Source organism: Pseudopipra pipra, chromosome 25 (assembly GCF_036250125.1).
Source record: "Pseudopipra pipra isolate bDixPip1 chromosome 25, bDixPip1.hap1, whole genome shotgun sequence".
In the NCBI taxonomy this organism is placed as follows: domain Eukaryota; kingdom Metazoa; phylum Chordata; class Aves; order Passeriformes; family Pipridae; genus Pseudopipra; species Pseudopipra pipra.
In genome coordinates, this window is record NC_087573.1 from 5232212 (window position 1) to 5245351 (window position 13140).

At 50.2% G+C, this 13140-nt stretch overlaps 1 protein-coding gene across 1 annotated transcript in view; it reads left to right on the plus strand.

The window, feature by feature from the left end:
• LGR6 (leucine rich repeat containing G protein-coupled receptor 6) overlaps window positions 1-13140 on the plus strand; it is a 134818-nt gene that overhangs the window by 99089 nt on the left and 22589 nt on the right. The window contains exons 7-8 of the mRNA XM_064636024.1: window positions 10714-10782; window positions 12236-12307. Coding sequence (XP_064492094.1) covers window positions 10714-10782; window positions 12236-12307 — 141 coding nt within the window. The remainder of the gene's footprint in view (window positions 1-10713; window positions 10783-12235; window positions 12308-13140) is intronic.

Genomic DNA, 13140 nt, shown 5'->3' on the forward strand with positions numbered 1-13140 from the left:
TTGATGGAAGAAAACCTTGTTTGAGCTACAAAAGTGGCAGACCAGGCAGCAACATCCCAGCCTACATCGGGGCAACCTTCCTCTGCAGCCAGGGTGGTTAAAGCAATCCTGCTGCCCATCCCAAGCACGATGTAGCTGCCGAGGAGAATCTGGCCCCTTATTTGCCATGGGAATGACTAAAGGATTCCATTGCCCTGGGAGATAATTCTGTTTCCACAGACATTTGTGCTGAAAGCTCATTTTCCCTCTGCTCCCCCTCTAGCACTTTCTTTGCCCATCCGAGGTGCCACCCAGCACTTGGGGAGAGCAGTGTCCTGCTCCCAGTCCCTGCAGGGACAGGACTGAGCAGAGCTGCAGAGACGTGGCTGTCTGGGGGGCTTTGGCAGTGCAAGTCCTGTCTCTGCTGATGCTGAGCAGGAAGCCCTGGGAGCATCTGGTCTCCAAGGGTTGTCCCCTTGGAGCAGGGCTTTGCCCATGTCCAGGCTCTGATGGAGCACTTGTGCGTGGGAGTATCCATGGCCCCATCCTGCACAGCTGCCTGTAGCTGCAGGGGCAGTGCTGTGGGGGAGATCTCCAGACTCACCCGACTCTCCTCCACATCTGATTGCTCTGAAGGAGTGTCCTCTAGAAGAAATGAGCTGCCTTCTGCTTCTCTTGGCCTGAGCATTCTCACCTCCAGGTCAGCCAACATTCCGAGTCACTGATCCTTGAGGAATGCATGTTCCTCAAGGAGACCCACCCACCTCACCTTAATCCTTAGCACTCACCTGCCTGCTGACCAAAGCTAGACAAGCTTTGGGGCAAAAAATACAAGTGTTGACTGCACTGTCCCAGCCAAGCTGCTGGACCTGCATCACCTACCACCTCTCAGCTCTTGTGTGTGTGGAGACATATATCCTTTAATTCAAATTGTGATTACATTGTGTTGACGACAGTTTGCACGTTTTCTTGGCTTGTGGAGGCCAAAATGGGCTCTCAGATACCTCGTGGGCGTTAGCTCCTGGAAGACAGTTAAGATGGTAAGGGCTGGTGAAGACAGAAATTTCTCCAGGGTTCCTAAAATGAGTATTTGTGGCCAAATGCTGATTATAAGCCAGGCACAGTAGTTGAAGAACTGTAGAAGTTGAGAGGGAAAATATTGTTTCAGGTTTTTCAGAAGAGCCTGGGAAGTTTTAGGTGCAGAAACCTCTCTTCCCCTAAGGGAAATATTTCTTCTCATATTCGGCTAGACAAGAAAACTTCTATTTTTATCAAAGGCAGCCAAAACTCTGTAAGAAGCAGCAGCCAAAACTTTAAGAGAAGCAGCAGCCACTGCTCCACACAGGTCTCAGCAGTGTGTAAGCTGCATAAGTACAACCACACTGGACTCCTACCCCAGGTCCCAGCACTTCTGCAAAAACAGATCCCAGTGGAACATCTCTGTTCTTCGCGGGAGCTTGGCCCTGTTGTTTCAGGAAGGCAACAGTTCTAGAAAGGAGTGAAGCCAGATGAACGCCTTCATGTTTCCCTTGCACTGACCTGCAGCTTCTGTGCACAAGTCAGCTCTGCCAAGTACACAGCAAGAGCAGTTCTGTGTTCTCCACAGTGATGGGGGGGAAAGGTAGATGTGCAACACCCACCAAGTGTCAACCAGTCAAACACCAGCATGTAACTGAAGAAAAAAGCTCCAAGAAAATTTTCTCTGTCAGGGCAAGATCTGGCTGTTCACAGCCCCCTCCCAGCCTGCTCTTCCTGGGAAGGAAAGCTGGCAGGTAGGCTGGAAGTAAGTCAGAGCCACCCTGGCCAGATTCCCAAAAGGGTTTCGAAACAGCCTGGAAACCCAGTGATATTCCCTCACCGGTTCCCATCAGCCTGAGAGGTGACACAGAGCAACCCTGCAGGGCTCTGGGAAGAAGCCCCAAGCACAGCTGAGCCGTGAAATCAGGTATTAGGCAGTTGGAGTGGGTGAAGCTTGGCATTTCTTAGCCCTTTCCCAAAACCATGGAGTAAATAAGAGTGCAAATGTCCTGATGTGACACATTCTTCCTGTAGCCCCTTTGGGCAATGGACTCAATCCTTTACACGAGGTGTAAGGTCAGGGGTGCCCACAGGAGATGTGGGGAAGAGCCAGCACTGCCCTGTGAGTGGGGCACGGCCAGCTGAGCACAGAGATTTTAAATACCAAGGGAAGGACAACCCATTGGCATGCCCAGAGGGGAAGGCCTGTGGCCAAGGTGAATGTTTGGACCACAGCAAATGGCACAGTGGACTGGGAGGATCCTGAGAGGGTGAGGAGTGGGGAGGTGAAATGAAGGAGAAGAGTCACAGGGAAGTGCCATCATCTGCAAGAATTAGGAGAGAAGTGTGCCAAAAGCTGAGACTCCAGACACACTGCTCTTCATGTCACTTCCCTGTTCCTGCTTTGCCTTGTAAAACCTGCCCCATGGTGTATTGTCCTTTGAGCTGTTTAACACATGGTGTGAAATATCGGGCAGCGTAACCTGCTTCTGCCATTTGGATGGAAAGAACTTCAACATTTCCTGCTCATTTTAGACTTAATTTCTCAGTCTTTAACAATGCAGGAAGAAGGGCAGGGGAATGAGGCACCTTCCAAGGGAAGGTGTCCCTTCCCATGATGAGTGCTTGAAATAAGAAGATGAGGTCCCTTCAAACCCGAACCATTCTATGATTAAACTTGTTGTGTGCCATAAGCCTGGTGAGTAGGAATGCTTATGGAAAAGCTGATGTAAAGAGCAGTCAGCTGCAGCCAGGAGCATCTCTGCAATGACAGGCAACACTCAGACCTTGTGCTCAGGGCTGGGGGCACAGTGCTAGGGAGGACATGGCTGTGTTTTCAGAGGAACAGCAAGGGAAAATTGCCATCCAGAGGTCTGCTAACACAGGAGCCAAGTTCTCCACTGCTGTATAAGGAAAGTATTTCTAATGGGGTGGTCCCTGTGACATGAATGAATTTCCACACTGAGGCTGGTCTTGTGCCCAGGTTTCCTCCTTGCCACCTTCACCTGGAAAGCTGAGCAGTGTCCTAAAGTCCCTGAACTTTGCAGTCAGTCTGAATGCAATCTACAGCCTGATGAATAGTTGCCTCATGCCTTGTGGTGCTTGACTTTGGCCTCATTAGGTAGATTGTGATAGCACTGAATTTATCCTTCTGCATCCCTGAAATATGAATGTGCCATGGATCAGGGCTGGAGGGGCTGGGGAATGCAGGAAGTTCCTCCACACAACTAAGCTCCAAGTCACTGCTCTATGCAGTGTGAAGGGATGGAAGTGGTAGGTGACCTGAAACTATGCAGCCAAACACATATATAAGTATGGGGGGGGGGGGGAACACACCTGTATAGTGCCTCACAGATAGCCTTGGGGAGGGCATCTAATCATGGAAACTGAATTTCAGAGCTGGCCCCCAAGTTCTAGCTCCAAACACCTCATACACAAACCATCATTTAGCATTTCCACCTTGCCTGCTGTTAGGGAGCCCTCAGCCCCCATGGCAGAGGAGAGCAGACCTCAGACAGCAAGCAGAGAGTGCAGCTGAAAAGAGGGGGAGAGAGGTTCCTCATGGATCTTCCTACGCCTTCTGCCAAAACAGTGGTGGAAGTGACTCACTGAAAACACCCCTGGGATGGGATCTGTGCTTTGAGGAAAAGGAGAAAGCATTTTTTTCTCCCATCAGGACTGTTTTGTCCAATTGGGAAGAGGTGTTGTGGCCCTGAGGGCTGGTTGCCACACAGACAGAGCGAGGAAGCCTGTGGAGGCCACTCCCTGGGGCCTCTCAGATGAAGTAGGTGGGCAAGAGCAGTGGCTCTGGCAGGTCTGTGCCCTCACGTGGCTCAAGTGGGCTGCCAGTGCTGAGCAGCACCTGGTGTGGGGACTTGAAGGCTCCCCCATCACAAAAGCCACCTTGTATCCCCCAACACCTGCTCAGGGCTCAGTTTGGAGGTGCTGAGACAAAGGGGAAAAACGCAGAAGTAAGAGCTATGGCCCTACTGGTGGTTCTGTGCATGGACAGGGCAGAGTCCCCTGGAGCATGGGCTGAACCAAAAGCACAAGCAGATAGACAAGCCCCTGACATTGGCAGGGAGCAAAGACGTGTCCCAGCAGTGTCCCAGCAGTGTCCCAGCAATGTCCTGCCTCCCCAGCCCACAGCAGGGCCAAGGTGGGTCCCAGGCCAGAGGCAGAGATAGGAAATGAACAGCTGCTCCCCAGGACCACCTCAAAATGCTGAAGGCCTCTGGGCTACAGCCAAAACAGCAATGATGTGCCCCAAGAGTCCCGCTGCTCTTATTATTCGGGCATCTCCAGCCCCTCTCTGACAAGGATGTGATGGGGAGCCAGTTCAGAGAGGCCCCGCAGCCCTCACCCTCTACCTGAGATGACCCCACTGTTTCCTACCTCCCTGGCTTCTCCCTCCCCATCCACATCCCTGCCAGCTCCTCCGCCCATCAGATGGAGATAAATCACTTGGAAAGAGCAAATCTCCATTCATTTAAAAACCTTTTAATTTATTTTTTAAAAATAGTGCTAATAAATTAAAAACGTCTCCCAGAAGGGTTGAATTCAAAACCCTCTGGCTCCAGGCATTTTATCTGCCTAACCTTGCCTCACAGGAAATGCCCTTACCACAGCACTCACCCCATTATCTGGGTAATTAGTCGAGTCTGTAAATGCAGAGCAGGGCTGGAACCTACCAACTCCTCCAGAGAGTTGGATTCTCTTTCAGAGAGAAGATAAAAAAAAAAAAAGAAAGAAAATTAATATGAAGCACACCTCAGGCAATGAAGGCAGGAAGAAGGAAATGGGAAATATCTCCAGCACAGCTCATACAAGGGTTGTTTAACCCTTTTAGGGCCAGGCAGGCTTTGCTGTTCGCCTGGAAAATTGTCTGTCAAGTGCTACCTAACACCTCAACTTTCCATCAGCATGTTTGATTTGAAACCTTTTGTGCAGTCTCCTGATGCTAACCCCAGTCTGTGCAATTCCCAAAGCATCTGATGGGTTTGACTCCCCAAGGATTCCCTGTTTGCTGCACTGAGCTGCTCTGGTACTTCCTCAGCATCCTGGTGCTCCAGCCCTGCAGTGTCAGCGTGGGTCCCCAGGCACCTCATCAGATCCCAAACTGCCCTGTCAGAGGATGGGAGGGACCTCAGGAGAGGCTTTGGTATCTAGATTGAGGGGATGGAGAAAAGAAGGGGACAGGTGGTTTTTGGGAAACAGGGACCACAGCTCGGGGCCCTGGTTGCATGGGAGCCTGTGCCTGGTCCAAGAACAGAGCTATGAAGTTCTGCTCTGATCATTGTGTAAATGGGAAGTGACTTTTCCAACCTTAATGATTTTGTGATTCTATAATATATAGCACCTGATTGTGCACTTTTCCTATTCTGGACTAATCTGACAGCTCTTCCCAGCTCAAGCTCAGCCACAAGCCATGACCTGGATGTAAGGCTTCTGGGTAAAGCTGTCTGGCCCGTGCAGGGCAGGAGGTCAAACTACATGGTCACAACAGCCCCCTTGGGCTTCCAGACTACCAATTAAATCATTCCTAGTGCTTGATTTGGCCACAGTAACCAGCAGGACTAGCAGCAGTTGTAATTACATTTACTGGCAGCTCAATGAGATGGCAGCACAGGACAGGTGGAAATGCAGGTCCTCAGGAGAGGCTGCACGGAGTCCCCCCCAGGCACCATGGTAACATCTCCATCTCCACTGGGACTGAAACAGTCAGTAAATGTCCCATCTCCAGTTCCTAATCTCACTGCATCTTCAGGTTTATTAGCTGCAAATTTGTGGTGTTTTGTGGCTTATGGAAGAATTTATAGTACTATATAATTTTCTTTTTTTTTTTCTTTGGCTTCCTGTGTGGAACCACTAATAGTCCCTAACAGGCAGAAAATTGACCTGAGACTCTTTCCCCTCTTTCTCTCCTTTTGGCCCGACTGAAGATATTAATAGTTCCAGGCTGCATGTTGTCAGCTTCAAATCACCCTGGCAATTAAACCCCAAAATAACTGTGCCTTTGATGTCAATTTGCTTTTATTTCTAAATAAACAACAGGGTTGGTTAAGATCTTCCAAATATGAAGCTATAGGCTCCCTCTAGCAATAACAATAATGGAAAGCCAGCCAGTTCATTCTGTCTTGGGCAAACTTGGTGACCTTTCAGAGGTTTTCATTTCAACTAGAAGAACAGACAAGGCTCCTCTTGACATCCCACTTTCGTGCTAGAGGTGGTAACTTTGAGCCCAACTGAGGACAGTGATTATTTGTAGTCATTGCTCTTGCACATCAGTTCTGAACCTCTTGGCTGGATGACTATGCTTTCAAAAGCCCTTGATAACAGGGAGAACTCCCTTTTGTCATGCTCATTTTTGCTGTTTGTTTGTTATGAGGCTTCCCTATTGTTTGGCATAGCCATGGCCATGGTGTTGCCATCCTTCCACCAGGTAATGCTGCCCTTGTATTTGCTTTGTGGCAAAAAGGGCGGCACCCCACAGCCAGGGAACCCCATGTGTGGCACGCAAAGCCTTGGGGCAGACCCCGGAGCTGGGGCAGCTGAGAGCCCAGCAGTGCCAGGCTGGGCCAAGAGGCCTCCCTGGGCACCCCAGCCCATGTGCCACAGCAGCACAGTGGGGACAGTGCAGTAGCTTTTTGCAGCTTTCCCAGCATCATCCCAAATCTGGAAGCAGTGGGAAAGAGTGTGGAGCTGAGAGCAACAAAGCATTGCCCAAGCACCTCAGATAAGGCAGGGAGAGAAAGGGGACCCTTGGAGGTGTTTGCTACAGCAGGTCCATTTCCTATATCCAGCAGCCCCTGGAAAGAGTTTGTGAACAATGGCAGTTCACTGATGTGCTCCGTGGAGGAAATTTTGTTGCTCTAGAGGTGGCTCGGGAGACCCAGCACTGGCCACACAGGCTGGGCCAGATTCACCACGGGAGAGCAGGCAGAGGAACCACGTCTAGGATGGATGGAGCCCTGCTGGTACCTGTGGAAAGACCCAAGAACTGAATTTCACTAAAGGAGCAGAAACTTCCCCTTGTTCCCCAGGGACACCACAGTGGGGGCTGGATGCTGAGTTTGGGTCATTCTTGGACCAGAGCCTGACTCAGATTCTGGGAAAGAAGGAGAAGGGAAAGAGAAGCCAACTTTGTGTCCTGGTCTGGGTCTGGGCTTTGGGAAGGCTGGCCCCACTGCAGGGAAGGGATCTGAGGACCTGAGGACCATCTCAGGCACTGGCTTCTTGAAGCCTCCTCCAACCAGCTGAACCCCATGAAACGGGCAGAGCCGGGCAGGGGGCAGCGCTGGAGACAAGTCCAGGCGGTGCGAGTGGCACACGATCCAGGGGAGATGGCTGCAAGCACCTCTTGGGGAGTTGTTCCCCAGAACAGCTGGGGTTGTTTTCCAGGAGGGAGGCTCACCTCCTCCAAACCAAGGAAGCACTGGCAGGAGCGAGCACGGGCACATTGTCTCTGCTGGCAGCCGGGCCGGAGCGTCTCGGCTACACCTGGTTGCATTTCCACTTTCCAACAAGCCCGGTGCCTGCCAGCATTCCGAGATGGGCTTTACCCAGCAGGAGCTGCTGAACACAATGAATGCTCTTTGTATCTAAGTGCAGAAGGGAGGGAGGCCCCAGGATGCTGCCAGGGCTGGGAACGGTGTGTGTTCGCTCAGGAAGGACTGATCCTGTACGTACTTGCACACGCACGGAGGTACAAACAGAACCTTCATCTGCTGATGAAAGACCTGCCTGCCCGGAACAGATGCAGGCTGGAAAGGAAATGCATTTTTAGAGAAAGACAGGAGCAAATATTACAGCACAGTGAATTACTCCTTGTAAGTAATACCGGTTGCAGATCTAAGATCCCTTGTTCTCTTAGTGAATCACAGGTGAGCCAAGCCTCCTCTCTCTTGGGCAATGTCTTCCATCTGTCAGCAGCTCACAGACACATCGGGTGTCGCTGGGGAGAAACTCAGCCTCGTGCCATCACACAAAGCATCCCACAGCAGTGGTGACACAGCAGCAGTGGGCAGAGTGTCACCTGGGGATGAGGTTCACAGCCCCTCCCTTCCAAGGACTGTCCCTTGGCATCAGACAGGCTCATCCCAGCCCGTTTGTGGTGCGAGGGAGGGAAGTGCTGCAGGCAGACACCCAGTTTTGAACGACCTCTACAGATTCCTGCTCTCTGTGTAACCTCCCTGTAACTTCAGGGAGTCACTGCAGGGTGAGCCTGTTAAAGGTATTACACACCTTATGTGCAGAGATTTGGGGCCGTGGGTCAACTTTGGCTGCTAATGCCTCTGATTTCACCCAGTGCAGTGATCTGGAGGTTAATTGGATTTGACTGACGCTTTGAAAATGCCCAGTGGTGCCCTGCTTGCACTTCTCATTGCTTGTTCTCTTTGGAAGTCCACTCCTGTACCTTCCTGAGCTGCAGAGAGAGGATGTGCATTGTTAACAGTCCTGCCCTCAGGTAACTGAGGCTGTGCAATGTGAGCCTTCAGCCAGGCCATGATGGAATCATGATGCCTCCACAGACACCGGCCAAGAGCATCCAAGCAGCTGATAATGAGCAACAGGCAAAGAGTGAGGCTGTGAGCAGTCATGTCTTGGGCTATTTATTCTGAAACAGACCCATTTGGGATCAAGCAGAGAAGACTGAGGAAAACCACTGATCTGCTTGGACCCAGGAGAGAACCGAGTGTGTCAGAGTGAGCTCTCTGGGAGAGACAGAGCTCTTGTATCTGACAGATGTGAGCTGGTGAGAGGAGGGGACACATCACTCCCGTTCCACTTCTGGGTCCTGGGGACAGGCACAGCAGCCTCACGTGTGCTGGGACCCCACCACCACATCACAGAGTGATGGACAGTGGGCAGAGGGCAGACAGGACACAGTGGGCAGGCAGAGCTCATGGTCTCATCTCAAGCCCCATGCTCCTGCCCCACTGATTGCAAGCACTGCCAATTATTAGACAATGTGAAAACCCTTTCCATGCCCTACAGGAGCAGGATTCATTTGCTCAAATCCATACTCATAGTATCAGCAGCAGGATCCCTCCGTAACTGGAGGAGAGAAAACTGCCCTCAGTGTCAGGGGACAATCCCCCCAGATCAGGACCCACCACATCCCCTGAGCTTCACAGGGAATCCAGCAAAGAGACAAAATCTGCCCAAGACAGCCTCGTTCCATAATTTTCTTCTGGTTTGGTGCCCTATCTTTAATTCCCTGATAAGTATTCCCTAAGACATAAGTCATACAAGTGAGGAGTCCTGGAAGAACAAGAACCAATTTGGAGAGACTCTCTGGGTTCATTTCCTGCATAAACACCTTCAGGGCAAAGTCAGGGTGGTGCCAGAGTCATTCCCAAGCAGGGGCACTGGTAGTAAGAGAATAAGTAAGAGAGAAGGGGGCTGAGAGAGATCATAACGTAATGACCAGGCCCAGGGGATGAGAATTACAGGGTAATTGGGCAGCAGCTCATTGCTGTGTAAATGCTCGGTTATTTCTGTTCCATAAACCACAATCCAGGTTACATGGTAATTACTTTGAGGTTCATTAAGTGTTATTATACAGTAATCTCCAGGAGCCAGTAATTACTCTCATGTTCCAAGGTATCTGCCTCTTAAAACTCGGTGATGCAGGTAGGGAGCAGTCAGACTTCAGGGAGTTGGTAAGTGGGATGGCCAGGACAGGGTCAAATGTTACTGTGACAGCTGGAATTGCCTTCCAAGGAGAGCACTGGGAATGCTAGAGGAGAAGTGCTACACATCCAAAGCCCAGTCAGTCTCCATGGGCCAGCAGCAGGACTGGTGCCTTCAGAGGGCTGCTGCTCTCAGGTTGCCAGCAGTGCCCCATAGCTCAAATAAATCCTTTTCCTGAGGTGAAACCCATTCTTGGAGAACAAATACAGCCCATGAGGTTTCATTCAGACTCAGATGTCTCTTCTGGTTGCCAGGTCAGGGCAGGTAAACTCTACACTTGTCATTACGACCAACATATTATATTTTACTAATTTTACTATATGGCAAATAAGACTTAATGCTCAACAGTGTCAGTACCTCCTGCACATCCCTTCCAGCTTTGGCTCACAGACTCCAATGTGGAGTTGACCCCAACCATCAGAAGGAGACCTGTCTTCCCACAGCCCACTCTTCCCACTGTTCCCAGTCACAGCATGTCCCAGGGGCAGGGAGATCCAGTTGTGTCCCCAGGACAAACACGGAGGGAATAGTCTCCTGATTCCCTCTGCACCACAGGGAGGGGGGGCCCAGAGAAGGCCTTTATGGGGCTCACACAGCTGAAGTTGCTGTTGTGTTTCTTGTCCTTCAGAGAATCCCACTTTGACCTGGAAAGGCATGAAAAATTACTCAGAGCCAAAGCCCCCGGGGGGGAGCTCCTGGCAGAAGGGGACAGGGCACTTTGGAGCATGCAGGGCACATGAAGCAGCAGCACTGCCCCATGCTGGGCATAGGGGGGACGTGGGGGAAAAGAGTCCCAGCTGCAGCAGCCATGGCTTGGACTGACTTTTGCCTGACAGGCAGAGAATATTCCTGCTGCAGGAATGTGAGATTGCTTTTCCAGGCAGTGGCTGGATCAGCACAGTAGGAAAAACCTGCCTCTCATGCTTAAGGCCCAAGTTTCCGTGGCTTCACAGCACAGACACACATGGTTGAGTTCCTGCAGCAGCCTCAATGAATGTTTTTCCCTTCTGTGTCTTTCAGGGATCTAAACTACAATGAGCTGCTGGAATTCCCCAGGGCTATCAGGACACTGGGCCGACTGCAGGAGCTGTGAGATTTCCTATTTATTCCTTTTCAAAACTATTCCCCAGTGGAGGGTGACCAATAAAGCATCATGCGTGCTCTGACTTGAGGACAGCACTCAGTCCAAGCTTTTCTTTTCCTTCACAGCCCTCTCCACCATGCACATCAAAGCAGTTTATCCCCTCGATTTCCATCAGCTCTGATCACATCCCCATCAGCCTTCACACCATGACTGGTGGAGGAGAGTGGGAGATCCCTGTCAGCCTTGGAGCAGGTTCCTCCTGCAGCTCTTTGCTCTCCTCTGGCATCTGAGGACTCAAATTCCATCTATTCTCTGGCTACTTCTGATGTCCATTCCCCAGCTTGGGACCACAAACTGGAGTTATCAGTGTTATTGTGAGGGCAAAGCTTCTGCAGGCCCTGTATCACCTTCTCTGATGTGCAGAAACTGTTTTAACTCCCTTAGGATGAATTTATAACAGGGAATTACAAAAGTTTATGACCTTTTTAGTGGATAGCTCTCCCTCCTCTAACTGGTCAGCCTGGGAGACACTGAAAACGAGAAAACATCCCAAAACATGAAGGTAGAAGCCCCCAGGTGGGGTCAAGTTGATGTGGATCCACAGCTCCTGCATCACACTGGTGCCAGGCGGGGGTGGGACAAAAGCAGCTGCTGTTATGTTTCTGGGACTCTTGGAGTAAAAATCTGACACTACTTTTTTCTTTACTGGAAGAATTCTCACAAGATTTCCCTGTTCAGCCCAGATATCATCATTATTCTCACCTTTAAAATGAGATAAGGTCCCTAATCCACTTTGAGAGAGCTTTTGAAGTGGCCATCACTAAAGCAGAGGCAAATTTCAAACAGTCATCAACTATTCACCTACTCAGACTCCTGTGTTATTAAACAAGCTGGGCATCACCCAGAGCCTGGTCTTAGCCCCTGACACAGACACCTGTGCCTGCCTTTGGTATACAGGAGGTCACACTGTGGCCCCAGAGCTCTCTTCCCCTGCAAAAGTTTGCTGACAGCAATGTTCTCCAGCTTAACCAAAAATATCCCAGCTAGAGCTACAAATCCTTGGAAGTCACCAGGGCTGATAATTCCTGCTGCACTCTGGTTGGCAGCTGTGGAGCTGCAGTGGAGACCATCCATAAAAATTAGCATTCCTGGGGGGTAGAAAATTTTGTACTTGGTTTGCTCCTGTTTCCTGACCTGTAAAGTGTCAAACCCTAAGTCTTGGTATCCTTGGTAGGTTCTGTGGAGTCACATATGGAGCACCCAGCTATAAGCAGAGTAAATGTGGCTTTGTCCTGCCAAACCACAGACCTTGTTCACCTGCTGGGATGATGCTACAGCTGGGACAGAGCCTACACCTTCTACTTTGTGTGTTTTTTTGAAGGCTCTCTGGCTTTAAAAGTGTTGAGGAAAGAAGGTTAATTTAAGTAATTAATAACAAGATATTTTTTCTCCCACCAGCGGTTTTCATAACAACAACATCAAAGCTATTCCAGAGAACGCATTTGTTGGGAATCCCCTCCTCCAAACAATGTAAGAAAATTAAATAATGTTTCCTACATCTTTATATTACCCAGAAAGGGGCATTTCCTGATGTCTTTGGTTGGGATTTCTGACAGTGGTCAGCATGACCACAATCTGACATTTGTTATCCATGGGGCAGCACAAGCTGAAATAGCTCCTTCTCAGCTACACCCCAAGTCACTGTGTGAGTTCTCCTTTCCCTGCAGCTGAACTTTGCTGCAGCAATGAAGGAACAAAATATGGGTGCTCTGCATGGAAACCTTCTAAGCCCTGGAGGACATCTGCTGGGGTTTATTCCTTGTGTTTAGAAAAGCTGCTGGCCAGCTACAGCAGCAACTACACGTGTCAGGGAGCTGGGACACCAGATCACTGTGTGTCTGCCCAGACCTGTGGACACAAAGTTCTGCAGATACATACACCCAGCTGCCAGCTCATTTCCCTTCTGGCCCAGACACAGGTAGCAATTTTTGGGTAATTCTTCTCTGAACCACATGGACACTGGAAATTATGGCAAGTGACAAAAGCTCTGCTTGTCCAATCTGGACTTAAATTACAGAAATAACAACACCTGGAAAGAAAGCCATGGTGACACTGGGTGAAAATACTCACTGCTCCACTCAAAACAATCATCCCCATCTCCCTTGGGCACATCCCCAGAGTAACAGTGGGGGCACAGACATCCAGAATATTCATCTCTCCATTGGATCTGCCCATCTAAAGTCTTTCTCACTCAGTGGAGGGAAGTGTTTCTTGTAGGAGGCGACTCAAAAACTTGTTGGGTACAAGGAGAGCTCACTTCTCTCCAGTGACTGTGACAAGTAGGGAAGGTGCTGGTTCTGTGG